The sequence below is a fragment of the Mizuhopecten yessoensis genome, unplaced genomic scaffold, assembly GCF_002113885.1.
Source record: "Mizuhopecten yessoensis strain PY_sf001 unplaced genomic scaffold, ASM211388v2 scaffold2119, whole genome shotgun sequence".
In the NCBI taxonomy this organism is placed as follows: Eukaryota; Metazoa; Mollusca; class Bivalvia; order Pectinida; family Pectinidae; genus Mizuhopecten; species Mizuhopecten yessoensis.
In genome coordinates, this window is record NW_018404387.1 from 114,791 (window position 1) to 136,335 (window position 21,545).

The following is a 21,545-nucleotide window of genomic DNA, read 5'->3' on the forward strand; positions in this document are numbered from 1 at the left end:
CCCTATATAAACTATAGTAAAGTTTACCCCCTCCAGAGGGGGAAACGTGAGACCCGAGGGTCATGAAATTCACAATTTCGGTAAAGCACCTTAAGACCCTTCCATCTATGAAGAGTATTTGATTCTACCATATCTGGATTCTTGAGAAGAAGATTTTTGAAATTTTAGTCAATTCGACCCTTTTTGGCCCTGTCCCTCAGGCCCCTGGGGGCTTATGACTAAACCGGCCACTATATTTGTTGACCTTTGTCCATGGAAGGTCTCTGCAAAATTTCATCGAAATTGGTTCAGGGGTTTTGGAGAAGAAGATTTTTGAAATTTTAGTCAATTTGACCCTTTTTGGCCCCGCCCCTCAGGCCCCTGGGGGCTTAGGACCAAAACGGCAACTATTTTTGTTGACCTTTGTCCATGGAAGGTCCCTGCAAAATTTCATTGAAATTGGTTCAGGGGTTTTGGAGAAGAGGTCGAAAATGTAAATTGTTTACAGCCGCACGACGGACGACGACGGATGACGACGGACAAATGGCGATCGCAATAGGTCACTTGAGACTTTGTCTCAGGTGACCTAAAAAATCTCAATAGGCAAGTCTGAAATCTTTGTCCCAGTGACATTTAACGTCAAGAATTCGACCTGAATGTTTTTTGGTTTTTTTTTACAAATGAACCAGGTGTTTCTATAATGCAGTTACATAAATAACATCAATCCAGACCACTTTACCTGTTCATGGGCTGCCATAATTCCCAAAGTCAGGAGTGGAATAACTAAATTAAGGTCAGTCTGAATAAATAAATGTGATCTTACTCAGATTACAGTGACTTACCCCTGGTTGTGGATTTAGCTAGCAGACGACCATCTGTTCCCAGTAGCATGTCTGTTACCGTCTCTATCCCGTCGTCATGGGTAACAACCTTGTGCTGCTGTGTCCCATCATAGTTCTTGACACTGAAGGTCAGTGTAGATGGAGACTTGACTGGTGTAAACCCCTTCTCCATCTTGACCATTACTGGTGGAGGTGCTATGTAATTGTTGGTATGATTAGTCTGGAAGTAAAATATTACAGTAAGGCTATCACAAGGTATCAGCAACACCCATAAATATGTACACTGTATCACAATCACTTTTGAAAGCTTATTTCATACATCAGTCTGCAGAGGTATTTTAACTTTGCCAAATACTACACAGTCTAAAAGAGGTACTTATAATCATACAGCAGGCTTTACCAGCTATAGTAACAACGATTGGTTATAATCATATCGCAGGCTTTACCAGCTATAGCAACGACGATTGGTTATAATCATACAGAAGGCTTCCCCAGCTATAGTAACGACGACTGGTTATAATCATACAGCAGGCTCTACCAGCTATAGTAACAACGATTGCTTATAATCAAACAGCAGGCTTTATCAGCTATAGTAATGACGATTGGTTATAATCAGACAGCAGGCTTTACCAGCTATAGTAATGACGATTGGTTATAATCAGACAGCAGGCTTTACCAGCTATAGTAAGGACGATTGGTTATAATCATACAGAAGGCTTCCCCAGCTATAGTAACGACGACTGGTTATAATCATACAGCAGGCTCTACCAGCTATAGTAACAACGATTGGCTATAATCATACAGCAGGCTTTATCAGCTATAGTAACGACGATTGGTTCTAATCATACAGCAGGCTTTACGAGCTATAGTAACAGCGATTGGTTATAATCATATCGCAGGCTTTTCCAGCTATAGTAACGACGATTGGTTCTAATCATACAGCAGGCTTTACGAGCTATAGTAACAGCGATTGGTTATAATCATATCGCAGGCTTTTCCAGCTATAGTAACGACGATTGGTTATTATCATACAGCAGGCTTTACAACACCGTATTCTTCAGTATGTGAGTATACAGCCCCGTCTTCTTCAGTACGCGAGTATCCAGCACCGTCTTCCTCAGTACACGAGTATACAGCACCGTCTTTTTCAGTATGCGAGTATACAGCACTGTCTTCCTCAGTACGAGCTATAGTAATGACATTTGGTTATAATCAAACAGCAGGCTTTACCAACTATAGTAACTACGATTGGTTATAATCATACAGCAGGCTCTACCAGCTATAGTAACAACGATAGGTTATAATCATACAGCAGGCTCTACCAGCTATAGTAACAACGATAGGTTATAATCATACAGCAGGCTCTACCAGCTATAGTAACAACGATTGCTTATAATCATACAGCAGGCTTTCCCAGCTATAGTAACAACGATTGAGGATAATCATACAGCAGGCTTTCCCAGCTATAGTAACAACGATTGGTATTTCATACATCAGTCTGCAGAGGTATTTTAACTTTACCAAATACTACACAGTCTAAAAAAGGTACTTATAATCATACAGCAGCCTTTACCAGCTATAGTAACAACGATCGGTTATAATCAAACAGCAGGCTTTATCAGCTATAGTAACGACGATTGGTTATTATCATACAGCAGGCTTTACCAGCCATAGTAACAACGATTGGTTATAATCATATCGCAGGCTTTACCAGCTATAGTAACGACGATTGGTTATTATCATACAGCAGGCTTTACAACACCGTCTTCTTCAGTATGTGAGTATACAGCACCGTCTTCTTCAGTACGCGAGTATACAGCACCGTCTTCCTCAGTACGCGAGTATACAGCACGGTCTTCTTCAGTACACGAGTATACAGCACTGTCTTCCTCAGTACGCGAGTATACAACACGGTCCTCTTCAGTTACGAGTATACAGCACTGTCTTCTTCAGTACACGAGTATACAGCACCGTCTTCTTCAGTACGTGAGTATACAGCACCGTCTTCTTCAGTACGTGAGTATACAGCACGGTCTTCTTCAGTACATGAGTATACAGCACCGTCTTCTTCAGTACACGAGTATACAGCACTGTCTTCTTCAGTACGTGAGTATACAGCACCGTCTTCTTCAGTACGTGAGTATACAGCACCGTCTTCCTGGTTATAATCATACAGCAGGCTTTACCAGCTATAGTAAAGACGTTTGGTTCAATGACAATTCTATGTCTATTTGTCTATGTCTTCCTCAGTACGCGAGTATACAGCACCGTCTTCCTCAGTACGCGAGTATACAGCACGGTCTTCTTCAGTACACGAGTATACAGCACCGTCTTCCTCAGTACGCGAGTATACAGCACGGTCTTCTTCAGTCACCAGTATACAGCACTGTCTTCTTCAGTACACGAGTATACAGCACCGTCTTCTTCAGTACGTGAGTATACAGCACCGTCTTCTTCAGTACGTGAGTATACAGCACGGTCTTCTTCAGTACGTGAGTATACAGCACTGTCTTCTTCAATACACGAGTATACAGCACAGTCTTCTTCAGTACGTGAGTATACAGCACCGTCTTCTTCAGTACACGAGTATACAGCACTGTCTTCTTCAGTACACGAGTATACAGCACCGTCTTCTTCAGTACGTGAGTATACAGCACTGCTTCTTCAGTACGCGAGTATACAGCACTGTCTTCCTCAGTACGCGAGTATACAGCACCGTCTTCTTCAGTACGCGAGTATACAGCACTGTCTTCTTCAGTAAGCGAGTATACAGCACCGTCTTCTTCAGTACGCGAGTATACAGCACTGTCTTCTTCAGTACGCGAGTATACAGCACCGTCTTCTTCAGTACGCGAGTATACAGCACCGTCTTCTTCAGTACGCGAGTATACAGCACCGTCTTCTTCAGTACGCGAGTATACAGCACGGTCTTCATTAGTACGCGAGTATACAGCACCGTTTTGGGGCAGAAGTTGTCTAATTCACTTATTTAGATAACCGAAATATTGTAAAAAATGATAATAGTTTTAATTATCTTTCTAAATTCCCTTGTTGCTCAATAAAGCAGGTGTACTTATCATGTCAAATACCATACTTATATACACTAAGTGAACCATGATATCCCTGCAAAGTGGTAGAGACAGGTGAGTCTGCAGTATCGACTCCTGTAATGAGTCCTGTAATGTAATAAACTGTTTTCTTGCACCCTTGGAAAACATAGTACAACTAGTATAGCTAACTGATAATCAGAAATAACTAATATTGATACTGACCTTCCTGAGTGGACTTCCAAAACATATGTCCTTGGTTTTATTTAGCTGAGTAGGTCGTTGATGTGTTTGGCTTTGTTGCTGAATTTGACCCTGAGTTATAGACTGAACTTTGCCTGACCTCTGACCCGACCCTTGACCTGGATCCGGGCTTTCTTCTGCAGACTGATTGCTACTTCCTGTCACACTCTCCACGCTGCTTGTGGAGGATGTTCTTGAGATGTTGCTGTCACGACTTCCACTTCGGTAGTGGTGCCGGGTCTTGCTGCGGTCCCGGGTCCGCGACTTCCGTATCGTGAAGACCTTGTAGATGTCATCAAATCCTCGTGCCATTATACCCGTCGGTGTGTGCGCGAGGTCAAAGGTGTGTCCAAGTTCGTGGAGAGAAGCACCAAGCCCTGTTGCATAGTTGGCCCAATAATACTCTCTGTAATAAACCAGTCATAGAGCACAACAGTTGGCCTAATAATACTCACTGTAATAAATCAGTCATAGAGCACACCAGTTGGCCTAATAATACTCTCTGTAATAAATATAGTAACGACAATTGGTTATAATCATACAGCAGGCTTTACCAGCTATAGTAACGACGATTGGTTATAATCATATCGCAGGCTTTACCAGCTATAGTAACGACGATTGGTTATAATCATACANCAATACTACTCTCTGTAATAAACCAGTCATAGAGCACAATAGTTTAACTTGGTTCAATTCAACAGAAGTTATCAACAGTACATAAGGCAATCCGTTTTCATTATTTTAAAAATGATTTTTATTTTATACATTTGTACTTACTCTGTAGCATGCATGTAGCAAATGTATGCTAGATGTACGTTCAACTATTGGACACAAATTTGATAAGTACCCAATACTGTTGCATTAGCATTTATTCTTCCAAGAATTTTTTATTCAACATTGCTGCATAAAATGCGGAAAAACCGATGCAAGTAGCCACTAAGAATCCACTAGCCTGAAATAAAATTCTGCTAGTCCAACTAATACAAAATGGATCAAGCTGACAACATGATCACATGATCTATATCACATTCACAAATGGATATGATTTCCATTTAAAAGCTACAACTCCATATTGAATAACCGAATGCCTTTAAAGTTATTTAATCTTGAACCAAATAAAAAATCTATTTGTTACTGCACCTTAAATCAGCCTGGATACTAGATCTAGTATTAGAAAGCATCATCAGAAACAAACTTGTTGGAAAGCATGATTATTGGTGACTTTTGGAGAGATGAACTTTATTTGTGTACCCCACATGCTCATGTCAAATAAAAGAGAATGATTTGCACCAAAGAGGGCCATTTTAGTGGTTAGTATTGACTTTCAATGTGAATAGACTAGTAGATATATAGTACCTACTAGCACATCAAACACACAGGCAAAAAGCAACAGAACGTCAGTTATAACCACTAGCCCGGGCTAGTATTCCTCTATATTTCATGAGCTCAAGTCGAAAATCTGGTATACGTAGCCAGGAGATTTTTATACCCCTGAAAAATCCTTTGAACTTTTTGCCTTTCTGACAGAAATACAGTTGGAATCACAATTAAGGTGTTACATAAAATGTCTACGAATTTATGTCTCAATGGTGGAAGGATTGTCATTTCCCAGCAACCTAGTAACAAAGTTTACAGCTGGGTAGACTAAAAGACGATCTAGTCGAAATTACCTTTGGTCGAGAGCACACTATATGTATATGTGTTGTCCCAAACAACAATGTCTCAATCACTACGGTCAACAGCTGTGATATATATGATAACAAAATTGTCATATTTAGGTAATGAGCTATGAGAACATTTGTATTTTTCACATTTTTATTAACAATTGTTCTAGATACAAGAAGTATTCACTCAGAATTTTGGTGTGGAATCTGAAATTCTGAAAAAGATCCCATGAATATTTTCCAAGTGTTTCTTTTTCAAAATAAGGTATATCAAACAGTGGGTAAACACTGGTATTGACACCTGTGTAACCCGACATTCTGTGACATACAGCAACAAGGTAAGATTTAGACACGATGTCAGAAAGCACTGATCTTACATGGTAGTTCTCACGGCAAATACATAGCATTATGGCTGATTAGACAGGCTATCAGAGCACTCCTTGGATGGGCTAGACAAGTTTTACAAAATAATTCATAGACTTTTATCTAATGCATTAACTTGTGATAGCAACTCAGCCTGTGTCAGTTCCTGTACATTCTATCCTACATCAATACACCTGCGGACTCTTTACCTGTAAGCACTGTCATCCATGAGTTCATTACGATCAATCTTCTTGTTGTTCGTGAAGTAGGCATACACCTGTTCCACTGAGGGAGCCCAGGTGTGAAGATTACCAGTCCCAAAAAGGGCAAGACCCCCACCTCCTAAAACACAAATATTTCAAAATAAATTATTTAAACATAGCTACCCATATAGGTAATACATTTTTTGTAGAAAATAAAACTTTCAAGATATAGTCTGTGGACTCCGACGGTGGCCAGTTATTACAGTTCTATTTCAATATGACCTGTATAAATTAAAGATAACCTGTCTACATAAATAATTTACCCTATTCACTAATTCGGACTAGTTCAAACTAAGCTCTACTGTGTATCCTCTGTATAAAGACCTGTTGATAAAGACAACTAAATCCAGTTCACTCTGGTTTAACCTAAGCTCTATTTTGTATCCTCTGTATAAATACCTGTTGATAAAGACCACTAATTCCAGTTCACACTGGTTTATACTAAGCTCTATTATGTATCCTCTGTATAAATACCTGTTGATAAAGACCACTAATTCCAGTTCACACTGGTTTATACTAAGCTCTATTGTGTATCCTCTGTATAAATACCTGTTGATAAAGACCACTAATTCCAGTTCACACTGGTTTATACTAAGCTCTATTATGTATCCTCTGTATAAATACCTGTTGATAAAGACCACTAATTCCAGTTCACACTGGTTTATACTAAGCTCTATTGTGTATCCTCTGTATAAATACCTGTTGATAAAGACCACTAATTCCAGTTCACACTGGTTTATACTAAGCTCTATTGTGTATCCTCTGTAAAAAGACCTGTTGACAAAGACCACTAATTCCAGCTCACTCTGGTTTATACTAAGCTCTATTTTGTGTCCTCTGTATAAATACCTGTTGATCACGACCACTTATTCCAGCTCAATCTGGTTTATACTAAGCTCTATTTTGTATCATTTGTAAAAAGACCTGTTGATAAAGACCACTAAATCCAGTTCACTCTGGTTTAAACTAAGCTCTATTTTGTATCCTCTGTATAAATGCCTGTTGATGAAGACCATTAATTCCAGTTCACTCTGGTTTATACTAACCTCTATTTTGTATCCACTGTATAAATACCTGTTGATGACGACCATTAATTCTAGTTCACACTGGTTTATACTAACCTCTAGTTTGTATCCTCTGGATAAATACCTGTTGATGAAGACCACTAACTCCAGTTCACACTGGTTTATTCTAACCTCTATTTTGTATCCTCTGTATAATTACCTGTTGATAAAGACCACTAATTCCAGCTCACTTTGGTTTATACTAAGCTCTATTTTGTGTCCTCTGTATAAATACCTGTTGATGAAAACCATTAATTCCAGTTCACACTGTTTTATACTAACCTCTATTTTGTATCCACTGTATAAATACCTGTTGATGACGACCATTAATTCTAGTTCACACTGGTTTATACTAACCTCTAGTTTGTATCCTCTGGATAAATACCTGTTGATGAAGACCACTGATTCCAGTTCACACTGGTTTATACTAGCCTCTATTTTGTATCCTCTGTATAATTACCTGTTGATAAAGACCACTAACTCCAGTTCACACTGGTTTATACTAAGCTCTACTTTGTATCCTCTGTATAAATACCTGTTGATGAAAACCATTAATTCCAGTTCACACTGTTTTATACTAACCTCTATTTTGTATCCACTGTATAAATACCTGTTGATGACGACCATTAATTCTAGTTCACACTGGTTTATACTAACCTCTAGTTTGTATCCTCTGGATAAATACCTGTTGATGAAGACCATTAATTCCAGTTCACACTGTTTTATACTAACCTCTATTTTGTATCCACTGTATAAATACCTGTTGATGACGACCATTAATTCTAGTTCACACTGGTTTATACTAACCTCTAGTTTGTATCCTCTGGATAAATACCTGTTGATGAAGACCACTAACTCCAGTTCACACTGGTTTATACTAAGCTCTATTGTGTATCCTCTGTAAAAAGACCTGTTGACAAAGACCACTAATTCCAGCTCACTTTGGTTTATACTAAGCTCTATTTTGTGTCCTCTGTATAAATACCTGTTGATAACGACCACTTATTCCAGCTCAATCTGGTTTATACTAAGCTCTATTTTGTATCCTCTGTATAAAGACCTGTTGATAAATACCACTAATGCCAGTTAACACTGGTTTATACTAAGCTCTACTTTGTATCCTCTGTATAAATACCTGTTGATCACGACCACTTATTCCAGCTCAATCTGGTTTATACTAAGCTCTATTTTGTATCCTTTGTAAAAAGACCTGTTGATAAAGACCACTAATTCCAGTTCACACTGGTTCATAACTTCTCGATCCTCTTTATTTTAGTGCTTTAAAGTTTCTGTTTACTTTCAGGCCACAGTCTTATACAGGGCACAATTTTTCAGTTTTCTGCAGATGGCTATTTCAAGATCTAACAGACATTTGCATTGCAGGATGGTTGGGTACGTGGCACAGTAGATAATGCACTCACCTTTCCCAAGGTGACTGGGGTTTGATTCCCTGATTGGACCTGAAAAGTTATGGGGTCACCCCACATGGGTTTTCTTTCAAAAGAAATCTTACATGTATTTACTATTTTATATATTTAGTTCTTAATCAAACGTTTTTTTAGGTAAATAAGAGGCTTTCAAATATCTTTTCGAAAGAATTTACATAGTATTTTCCTGCCCAATTTGTTTTGTCACCAATTTGCTTAAAATGATGAAAGTTGTCTGTTAAAGATTCCATCCTGATGCATCATACACAGTATTAGTGTATGTATGCATTTAATATATTAAACTTATTTTTCCAATTTTGTGAAAACAAAGGTACAACATTTTCCCAAACAAAAACGTATAACCGGTAGGTTTCTGTGAAGATTTCTTTTAGAAATCACTGTTAGCTTACCTAATGCTGTATGGCCGCGGGTATTACTCAAAACCTCTCCATGAGTTTTCGGCATTCTGCCTTCTGGAGGAAAATACCTGGTGAAAGACATGAAACAAAACCATTTGCAGGTTTCTTTCTTGCTGAGGTCAGAGCTCATCAGTTCCTTTGCAAAGTAGGTCCAAAGTTCATTCCCTGTCTTGCTGTGAGCTTGTTCCAATGTAAGCTTACTCTGAAATATGTGACAGACAGGTTCCCCACATTCATCCAGTTCCAGATGGAAGTTCTGTCTCCCAAACCCATGTTCTCTCATCTTCTCTGCAGTGAATGTCTGTATCATCATGGCACCCAGTTTGATTCTTTCCAGCGCACTGTTAGGAGAGCAGTCCTCGTCAGCCGGGGCCTGGAAATGGCCATCGTTGTCTGAACAAACAATGTACACTGGACGGACAAAATGGACAAAATGTGGCATTTTACGGATGAGATGGATCGTTGATATTTCATTTTCAAATTTTAAATGTATAACATTTTCTCCAATGCCCAGTCTTACAAGAGCTTTGAATGTTCTGTCAATTACTGGCCAATGTGTTCTTGCATACTGTGGCCATGAGGCGTTCCAAGCTTCCACATGAGTCTGACTGGGAGGTGATGCGGACTCAATCTCTCCAATGATGAGTGGCAGGTGCAGCGATAGGACCTCCCGGTGACCAACATTTTGCACATTAATTCTCATCGTTGTCCCATCTCTCACTCACTTGTTATCTCCACTTCTATCTGAAGAGTTTATCATCTTTGCTTTCTAAAAATAATTTGCTTTAAGCTACTGCTGTCTAAATCTTTTCCGACCTCTGAAACTGTCTGAAAAAATATATTCTCACCACTGTGACTATAAAAAACTTTCCACACTGATGCTATCTAGCGCTCATCCCAATTCTGCATTTTTTTCTGGGGAAAAAGGAACAAAAAGAAACATTGATTTTGATTGTAATTTGTTATATTTTGTGTATCTTACAGAATATATGTACTAAAAATCTAATTAAGTTGTAACTGATAAAAGATATGAGTGTCTGCATATGTTTTTTAAATCCCTAGCAAATTGAAAAGGGTCAATGTTGACTGACTCATTGGTGAATATTGATGATTTCATAACGTCTCAAAACCAGTAAGGAGCCGGTATCTTAAAACTGTCATTTTACAATTAGTACCCTCATGTGAAAACTGTGACATGATCATGACATCATCAAGTCGTCATACCTAAATCCCGGTCTACAACAAGCACCTGTCACGGTAACGTTGAAATGAGTTTAAACCTTACCCAATATCATTTGGTCGTGCGCTGCACATGCATGTTCTCGTGGAGCAAACAGTATTGTTTTGTTTATAGTAAAAACACGCATCATATGGATAAAATGTTAATCAGCACTCAGCGCCCGCACTCAGTGTTTACCGTCGTATCACTTCTTCACCTCACAGCCACAAAAGAGTTCCGGCTTCAGGGATTATCTCAAAATAGTTTTCAAACATAGAAATTTAGTATATTAAAGAAACTATCAAACTAGTATTAATGGCATTGAGATGTGCATTAATTTTAGTTCTTGATAAAACGGTATTAAATTTAAGCTAACGAATAATTAAAACCATATTTTAACTAAGAGAATAATATAAATTTGAAATGTTCAAAATGTTGGCGCTCTTCAGTTTGGAGGTTAAAGAAGTATAACAACACTCTGACACTGGTGATTTTCTATTATTTCTAGGATATGTCATCTCAAAGCGATAGGGACGGTCGGGGAATGAGGCGGAGACCACGGAGGGGAGGAAGGGGAGGCGGGCCGGAGAGACCGCGCAAGGTACCGGAAGTTTCCATGTAAACTGATCAACCACTGTTCAAATGAGTCGATACCGAGGGCCCGCCGGTTCTGGGGGTTCCTGTTACGATACATTAATGTCATTATGACCACAAATATATATTCCAACAGGCTTCTACCATGGAATTAGATGCTATCTAAGTCCGTGTTTCTACCGAATCTTTTCGAGATTAAACTGCAACGGCACTCCTATATGACTATAATCATATGGTGATACATTAAGTATTACAAACCACAGATTTTGGTGAATCTCCGGTATGTTACTATTTGGTGTGTTTGATAAGGCTGATATTTATATTCGCTTAACATTTGTTAATCCATCAACATATTTACAACCTTGGTACTGCCTGCAACTACACATTGTCCTAGTTTTCCAGTGAATCATGTGTAGTGAAAACCATTTGAATATCCTGCACATTTGAACCTTACAACATGATTTGAAAACATTCGTATATTGAGTGCAGGGATTTTTTTTGGGAAACAAAATATTGAGATTTTATTTCCGGAAAAAAATGTCAAGCTAAACTGATAGCACTAACCAGGTAGGTCACTTATGAAGGTAAACTAAATAAAAACATTCTCCCGTATCACACAAAGCCTTATCTTTGATACGGCCTAGGTGTGGATTGACACTTTGAGTACGGGAGACCTTTTTTTTGTATTAATTTTATTTTTCAAAGGTATTTCTTGTACAATATGCATAAATAGATACATTTTGTTTGTTTTCATACTGGAGCTCCCATACACACACTCACTGCATTCACATATACTCACTCATCATTTCATAATGTTTTGTTATCATCATCATCATCACCCCGATATCTTTATCATGACATTGACTTCATCCTCATCGTTATCATCCTCATCAGTAAAATCATCATCATACTGATTTCATCGTCATGAGACTTAAATCATCATCATCATTACATTAAACACTGAAATCATCATCATCCAAGTCAGGCATAAACTTTTTCATTATTATTATTTTCATCATCACGACTGAAGTCAACCTCATTCTCACAATAATATTGATCGTTACAAAATCACACTTGTCATCCTCATCAAACTTATATCATCATCATTACTGAAATCAACATCATTCTCACAATAATATTGTAATCACCACACTGTTGTCGTACACGTCATCATTAAACTGATATCATTATCATCACCATCATAATCATGACTAAAATCAACATCATTCTCATAAAAATACATGTATCATCATCATCACACTGTTGTCGTCATCATCAAACTGATATCCTTATCATCATCATATGACATTTAGGTCATCCTCATCATTACCCAGACATTTTCATCATGACATTGACATAATCTTCATCATAGTTAAATATCCTCATTATACTCTCACCAATTTCATCAACAAGACACTAAAATCATCATCATCATCATCATCATCATCATCGTCGTCGTCATAATCACACTGATTTCATCATAATCACACTCATGCCATCATCAACCTCTAACTGATATCGTCTTCATCGTAACTAACACACTGATATATTCATCATGATACAAAGTAGTTATCACATTGATGTTGTCATCATCATAATAAGCAAAAAAATACCAATTTTATTCACATGTGAGTGTTAATTTGCTAAAGCATATCATATCCCCTGTCTCACACCTTTCATACTTTCTCTCAGCTTATTGGCTCTTTTGATATACATTCTTAACAATTTAAATGTCTTCTGATGTACAGATGTACTTTAGAAAGAAGAGGGAAAGGAAAGGCAACTTTGATACAGTCAATTAAAGAAATATCCTCAGTCATTTCCATTTCAAATCTTGTTGATTCATACAACTATGTGCAGGTATAGGAGGAAATGAGATACAGTCTTCACAAACAGTAAAGTATCCAAGGTTCTTAGGTTGGAGAGAGAGAGAGAGGTGTGGGGGGATAGGATGATGGGAGAGAGGATGGAGATTGGCTACAGAAGAACAATTTATCCCATTAACCTGTCGATCGTAGAGTAACAGTTTTATTATATCAGCTCAATATACTTAGAGTATTCCTATCTATTACTGTTATCCCTTAATTGGTTTTCTACATATAAATCATGAAATTGGGGGTTTTATGGGACCTTAAGAAGGTTTTGCCACTTTTCCCAGTCTTTTTGGAAGGTATGTCTATGATTTTCATCTTTCCCATTCACAATATATTTCTATATCTCATAAGTCTCTTATAAAGTTTTTAAGGCCATTTACTGATAGAGCTTTTTCTAGGCATCTTGCTTTGTAAATATAATATTTTATAATAGGAATAATTTGGTTATCTACCATGTATCGAGTTCTGGTTTGTTCATATATATCAAAGATAAATGTATCCTTAGCAATCCCTATAATATAAATGAAATTGTTAACAGTTAACATGCAAATGCACCTTGCTAAGTTGCTATATTCCTAAATTTGGAAAAATTATATAAATTCATTCCATTAATAATAATAATATTTATTCAGAAAAAGGCAAACACAACAAAACAATTGCATATAAGAAGGTAATTAACAAAGTTGTTATCTATAATCTACCTTTTTTGCCTTACTCTGGGATTAGCCTATCAAAGCCATAGAAAGTGTATTTCCAATGGGGTCCCTAAAACATCCAAGAAATATTTCAACTATCAAGAATGGTATTAATTAATAAACATATTTTTCCTTGTCACATTTTGATACATGTAGTTGGTTATTTTCTAACAAGAACAACACTTTGCATATTATATATGTATACACAGTTGTATAGGTATAAAGAATTAATTTCAAATTCCTTGAAAGTCCATTTAAAAGTACCATTATTGGAATTTTGCATTCAAATAGTATCATATTTAACTTGCAACCCAGTCCTAAAATTAAGGCAGCATCCTTTCAGATGCAAGTGACATATTTTATTAGAACTTTTAACTAAGGTGAAATTGTAACAGCTCTGGAACATTAGATATTGATTACATTCCAGAGGAATATTTCCTTTTGGAATTTAATCAATATTTTACTGCCAAATATCATTATTATATTGATATTTGGCTGTAACTTTACAAACATTTTTTTTTATTGTGCCATGAACACACCATCATGATGCTTGTAAAACATTTCGTAAACTGTAGCTATTCATTTGTATTATGTATAGGAGGAGTATGGAAATGAAACATCTGAGAAACCACGTCCCATCATACTAGCCAAACCAGCATCTCAGGAACAGGTACATCTGTATAGCTAGTATTCAAGTACCTAGAACTTTTATCCAAAAAAATGGCCTTACCTTCATTTTGAAGTTGTCATTATATTATTACAATTTTCCATGAATAACTCGACCAAAGTGAACGGTCACCTATCTGTAGATTTTTTTCAAAGAAGGTTAAAGGAGCAATGCTATAATAGATATTCGAATCAGATAACATTCCTGTCAATATAGTGTAACATGTTAAATCAGGTAACCCTTCCTGTCAATATAATGAAAGATATTATATCAGGAAACCCTACCTGTCAATATAGTGTAACATGTTATATCAGGAAACCCTNTCAGGAAACCCTACCTGTCAATGTTATATCAGGAAACCCTTCCTGTCAATGTTATTTCAGGAAACCCTACCTGTCAATGTTTTATCAGGAAACCCTACCTGTCAATATCGTGTAACATATTATATCAGGAAACCCTACCTGTCAATATAGTGTAACATGTTATATCAGGAAACCCTACCTGTCAATGTTATATCAGGAAACCCTACCTGTCAATGTTATATCAGGAAACCCTACCTGTCAATGTTATATCAGGAAACCCTACCTGTCAATGTTATATCAGGAAACCCTACCTGTCAATGTTATATCAGGAAACCCTACCTGTCAATGTTATATCAGGAAACCCTACCTGTCAATGTTATATCAGGAAACCCTACCTGTCAATGTTATATCAGGAAACCCTACCTGTCAATGTTATATCAGGAAACCCTACCTGTCAATGTTATATCAGGAAACCCTACCTGTCAATGTTATATCAGGAAACCCTACCTGTCAATGTTATATCAGGAAACCCTACCTGTCAATGTTATATCAGGAAACCCTACCTGTCAATGTTATATCAGGAAACCCTACCTGTCAATGTTATATCAGGAAACCCTACCTGTCAATGTTATATCAGGAAACCCTACCTGTCAATGTTATATCAGGAAACCCTACCTGTCAATGTTATATCAGGAAACCCTACCTGTCAATGTTATATCAGGAAACCCTACCTGTCAATGTTATATCAGGAAACCCTACCTGTCAATGTTATATCAGGAAACCCTACCTGTCAATGTTATATCAGGAAACCCTACCTGTCAATGTTATATCAGGAAACCCTACCTGTCAATGTTATATCAGGAAACCCTACCTGTCAATGTTATATCAGGAAACCCTACCTGTCAATGTTATATCAGGAAACCCTACCTGTCAATGTTATATCAGGAAACCCTACCTGTCAATGTTATATCAGGAAACCCTACCTGTCAATGTTATATCAGGAAACCCTACCTGTCAATGTTATATCAGGAAACCCTACCTGTCAATGTTATATCAGGAAACCCTACCTGTCAATGTTATATCAGGAAACCCTACCTGTCAATGTTATATCAGGAAACCCTACCTGTCAATGTTATATCAGGAAACCCTACCTGTCAATGTTATATCAGGAAACCCTACCTGTCAATGTTATATCAGGAAACCCTACCTGTCAATGTTATATCAGGAAACCCTACCTGTCAATGTTATATCAGGAAACCCTACCTGTCAATGTTATATCAGGAAACCCTACCTGTCAATGTTATATCAGGAAACCCTACCTGTCAATGTTATATCAGGAAACCCTACCTGTCAATGTTATATCAGGAAACCCTACCTGTCAATGTTATATCAGGAAACCCTACCTGTCAATGTTATATCAGGAAACCCTACCTGTCAATGTTATATCAGGAAACCCTACCTGTCAATGTTATATCAGGAAACCCTACCTGTCAATGTTATATCAGGAAACCCTACCTGTCAATGTTATATCAGGAAACCCTACCTGTCAATGTTATATCAGGAAACCCTACCTGTCAATGTTATATCAGGAAACCCTACCTGTCAATGTTATATCAGGAAACCCTACCTGTCAATGTTATATCAGGAAACCCTACCTGTCAATGTTATATCAGGAAACCCTACCTGTCAATGTTATATCAGGAAACCCTACCTGTCAATGTTATATCAGGAAACCCTACCTGTCAATGTTATATCAGGAAACCCTACCTGTCAATGTTATATCAGGAAACCCTACCTGTCAATGTTATATCAGGAAACCCTACCTGTCAATGTTATATCAGGAAACCCTACCTGTCAATGTTATATCAGGAAACCCTACCTGTCAATGTTATATCAGGAAACCCTACCTGTCAATGTTATATCAGGAAACCCTACCTGTCAATGTTATATCAGGAAACCCTACCTGTCAATGTTATATCAGGAAACCCTACCTGTCAATGTTATATCAGGAAACCCTACCTGTCAATGTTATATCAGGAAACCCTACCTGTCAATGTTATATCAGGAAACCCTACCTGTCAATGTTATATCAGGAAACCCTACCTGTCAATGTTATATCAGGAAACCCTACCTGTCAATGTTATATCAGGAAACCCTACCTGTCAATGTTATATCAGGAAACCCTACCTGTCAATGTTATATCAGGAAACCCTACCTGTCAATGTTATATCAGGAAACCCTACCTGTCAATGTTATATCAGGAAACCCTACCTGTCAATGTTATATCAGGAAACCCTACCTGTCAATGTTATATCAGGAAACCCTACCTGTCAATGTTATATCAGGAAACCCTACCTGTCAATGTTATATCAGGAAACCCTACCTGTCAATGTTATATCAGGAAACCCTACCTGTCAATGTTATATCAGGAAACCCTACCTGTCAATGTTATATCAGGAAACCCTACCTGTCAATGTTATATCAGGAAACCCTACCTGTCAATGTTATATCAGGAAACCCTACCTGTCAATGTTATATCAGGAAACCCTACCTGTCAATGTTATATCAGGAAACCCTACCTGTCAATGTTATATCAGGAAACCCTACCTGTCAATGTTATATCAGGAAACCCTACCTGTCAATGTTATATCAGGAAACCCTACCTGTCAATGTTATATCAGGAAACCCTACCTGTCAATGTTATATCAGGAAACCCTACCTGTCAATGTTATATCAGGAAACCCTACCTGTCAATGTTATATCAGGAAACCCTACCTGTCAATGTTATATCAGGAAACCATTCCTGTCAATATAGTGTAACATGTTATATCAGGAAACCCTACCTGTCAATGTTATATCAGGAAACCCTACCTGTCAATGTTATATCAGGAAACCCTATCTGTCATTGTTATATCAGGAAACCCTACCTGTCAATATAGCGTAACATGTTATATCAGGAAACCCTACCTGTCAATATAGTGTAACATGTTATATCAGGAAACCCTTCCTGTCAATGTTATATCAGGAAACCCTTTCTGTCAATATAGTGTAACATGTTATATCAGATAACACTTGAGCAAATTTCTATTACGACTTCAGATTTTTGCATGATACAGCTGCAATATTTGTGTTATATAGTGCAGCACCTCCACCACAGCTGCAGCGACCCCTAGTGGTGGTGGACCGGCCACACCTTCAGCACTCGGAAGTAAAACTCCAGAGAAGATGGTGATGCTAAGAAATCGTGATGATGTACCACCAGCTCCCTCTGGGAGCTTGACCAGTATACCAGCATCCTTAACATCTGGTGAAACCCCTCCTCCTCAGCCAACTCACTCTGTACAGCGTAGCCAACACTTTCCATCAGACAGTATGTAGGCATACAGTTGAGGTACACTCTGCTGAATTTGATTTCTTGATTTTTGAGACTTTGAACCAATACAAATAAATCATTAAATACAAAAATGTTAATATTTACATTTAAAACAAAATGGTAGTCCAAACACGGACTTCCTGATGTGTTACTATTGTTGTTGTGTAGGCCCTTTTCTATGTCAAGGTCAGGTTAATTAGAGTTTAAACAAAATAATATGTTTGTGCTTTCCTGGAATGACTCTGAGAGTCTGACCCTGTAACGACACTGATAACATTTGATGAAATATAGTATGTCTTAAGAATTTTTTTTTTTTTTTATTTGGTTAACTGTTTCCCCACCATCATTTGCATTTCATTGTAAAAATGCATTTGTTATGATGAATTAAAAAATTGTGACTAAAAATACAGAAAAAAAGGAAAAAGGATTTGAGTCCTAATGTTGATATTATAGATTTCATGTCAGTCTGCGTAGTTGTTGTTTTTGTAAATATTTGAAACAAATCATGGTTATGTGATCAGAAACTTGTATGGACATGGGGTCAGTACATGTTTTACCCTGTTTCTGAATGACTTCAGACACTCTTGAACCTATCAATATGGTAATTATCTCCCCTTGACAGGTTCCAGCCAGAATCGCCTAGCTCCGCCCCCAGAGATGACAAGATGTACTAAGCTGATTGACGATTCTCAGATGTGGCAAGAATCAGCAATGGAGGTGAGGATTTGAACAAATGTATACATATATTTAAAACACACAGAGATCTCTCCATTCATATGTAATGGTACCATATAAGGAAGCAACGACAAAAAGGATTGGATATATAATGGAAAAGAAACCTTATAAGTAAATTTTATACCAGATTAATTTAAAAAAAATACATATTTCACAAAAAAAAAGGAAAAAATGATTTCAAGGAATCATTTATTTAAAAAATGAAGTTGAAGACATAGAGGTACTAGAAGTATTTAAAGTTTTTGTTTTACTAAAATTCTATCATTAGCTCACCTGGTCCAAAGTAACAAGTTGACTGTCCATCTATCAACAGTTTTTGAAATATTAACCAAATTAGAGTGGAAACATCCCTTGGTGGTGGGGATTCAAAATTTGGCAAATTGCTGACCCCTTCAAGTGGGTGAGGGACATAGCAAGAAAAGGGGTTAATTTGGCCATGTAGTTTTAAACTACTTCTTCTCTAGAACTATGAGATAGATATCAACTTTATTTGGTTAAAAGCATTTTTAGGAAATGGGGATTCAGAGTTGTATGAATGGAGAGAGACTTACCCGATTGAGGACTGAAGGGTGGGACCAAGAATGATAACTTGGCTATATTTTGGCAACCCTATTTTGTTGGAAGCATTTCCTAATCATTAGGAAATGCTAGAGGGACTGACTGCCATAGGGGTAAAGGGATGGGTCCAGAGGTATAATTTAGCCAAATTGGTTTAAGTGACCTCTCTAGAACTTAGAGATTGAAATCAACAAAATTTAATTTAATTTTGGTTTGAAGCATACTCAGGTAGTGGCAATTATAAATTGTACAAACCGAGAGGCTGACCTCCTGGGCTTCTTGTTTTTAGCTCACCTGGTCCGAAGGTAAAACTTTTAATATCCTTCTTCGTCTACCGTAGGAGATAAAGGGATTTATCCTGATTTAGTCTGGAGCATATTTGGCCATTAGTTACCAGGCCAAGGGGACTCAATTTTGTAACAACGGAGGGTGTGGCCCCTGGGAGCAGAGGGGTGCGGATGAATAGCGGAAATATAGATAAAACCTTTAAAATCCTTCTTCTACCATAGGATTAAGGAATTTTATCCCAAATTGGTCTCCATCAAGTTGTCTAGTCTTGCCTGCTACTATCAACATGTAATCATTAAAACAAGATGGCTACCAGGTCGCCATTATGGATTTTGACATTTGAAGTTTGTTCTTGCTATATCTCCAGAAGTACTGGATGGATCTTTCTGAAATTTCTGAAAGTTCCTTTGTACATGTCATTGTGGATCTCATGCCCAACTATAAACAAATTAATTATCTTTTGTTATACCCTCCACAAAGAAGTTAGCGGGGGGTATACTGGAATCACTCTCTGTCTGTAGATAAACATTTGTACTTCCTACACCTCCTAGGGTTATGTATGGATTTTGATGAAACTTGACTTGTTCTACCTCAAATGAACTTGTGTCTCCAAGAACGCTGTTATGTTCCTTCAATAGTTACCAGAGTTATGGCCCTTGACTTCTGTAGACGTTACATTACATTAATGAAATGGCTAATTATCTTGGAAACGGCAGGGATTTTGTATACATATAAACATTGGAATGTTGTAGGCATTAATGAAAGCTACTCCACTAACAAACTTCCCAGGTCTTGGGGTCAAAGGTCACGATTGAATTACATTACTGAAATGGCTAAATATCTTGGAAACGGTAGGTATTTTGTATGCACATAAACATTGAAATATTGTAGGCATTTATGCAATCTTCTCTACTGACAGCTTCCGAGGTCATGGGGTCAAAGGTCATGAATGAAATACGTTACTGAAATGACTACATACACTGGTGGACCCTTACCGTGTATTTTTTTCATTTTTTCGTTTAATTTTCAAAAATCGTTTAGTTGTTCTCTTTTTGTGTGTATTTTTTTGATTATAGTTTATATTTGACGAGTCACCGTTTATTGTTTAAACCGACGTTTATTCTTCGCAGACTTGTGTTTAGTTTTGAGTATAACAGTTTGTTTTATAAATGCATGTTAACTTTTCACGGAACAGAGTTTGTTTTATAACTACATGTTTACTTTTCTTGGCCCAGTGTTTGTTTTATAACTGCATGTTTACTTTTCACGAAACAGTGTTTGTTTTAAAACTGCATGCTTAATTTTCACGGAGCAGTGTTTGCGTGTCAAGGAACAGTGTTCCGTTTTGGTGGAGCGTTGACCTCTCGCGGCAAATCGTTTAATTTTAGCAGAAATCGTTTAATTTACGAATTTCTTTTGTTCTGTCGGGTTCTTTCATGTCTGCCGACCGGCCACGCTCTCGTCCGCGACAGGCCTACCTTATCGGCAGTGTAGTGGCGCGCACCAGCCAAAATTTACCTGAGCTCGGTCAGAGCGCTCACCCATGACGTACGTAGCCGTCGGCTACCGGTAGTCCGAATCGTAAATAGTACCGCTGTAACTGGTTCGTCATTTTCCATTGCATGCACTAAAAGTGACGTTTATGTTACTAAACACACGATTAATCCTTTGTTCTACGCCACCAACATAAAGTGGGCGTTTTCCTTGTTTTACGAAACGTTAGTTTTATTGTACAACATGATCATCGAATCAATGTACCCAAAGTACGTGTTTTATTGTACAACATGATCAGCGAATCGATGTACCCCAAGTACGTGTTTTATTGTACAGCATGATTAAAATACAAGTGAATCAAACTATCCTTAATACGTGATGTGTTGTACAGTATGATTAAAATACAAGTGGATCAAACTATCCTTAGTACGTGTT

General features: G+C 37.5%; 2 protein-coding genes across 2 annotated transcripts in view; one reads left to right on the top strand and one right to left on the bottom strand.

Annotated features, from left to right (window-relative positions):
* Window positions 1–10,844, bottom strand: part of LOC110445221 — a 17,484-nt gene extending 6,640 nt beyond the window's left edge. Inside the window, exons 1-5 of the mRNA XM_021489723.1 lie at window positions 10,597–10,844; window positions 9,303–10,226; window positions 6,348–6,480; window positions 4,094–4,517; window positions 822–1,041 (exon numbers count right to left, since the gene is read on the bottom strand). Of these exons, the coding sequence (XP_021345398.1) occupies window positions 822–1,041; window positions 4,094–4,517; window positions 6,348–6,480; window positions 9,303–10,014 (1,489 nt within the window). The 5' untranslated portion in view covers window positions 10,015–10,226; window positions 10,597–10,844. The remainder of the gene's footprint in view (window positions 1–821; window positions 1,042–4,093; window positions 4,518–6,347; window positions 6,481–9,302; window positions 10,227–10,596) is intronic.
* The window catches only part of LOC110445222 (protein SMG9-like), a 19,891-nt gene continuing 8,866 nt past the window's right edge, over window positions 10,521–21,545 (top strand). Inside the window, exons 1-5 of the mRNA XM_021489724.1 lie at window positions 10,521–10,568; window positions 11,039–11,131; window positions 14,292–14,363; window positions 17,801–18,032; window positions 18,658–18,752. Of these exons, the coding sequence (XP_021345399.1) occupies window positions 11,042–11,131; window positions 14,292–14,363; window positions 17,801–18,032; window positions 18,658–18,752 (489 nt within the window). The 5' untranslated portion in view covers window positions 10,521–10,568; window positions 11,039–11,041. The remainder of the gene's footprint in view (window positions 10,569–11,038; window positions 11,132–14,291; window positions 14,364–17,800; window positions 18,033–18,657; window positions 18,753–21,545) is intronic.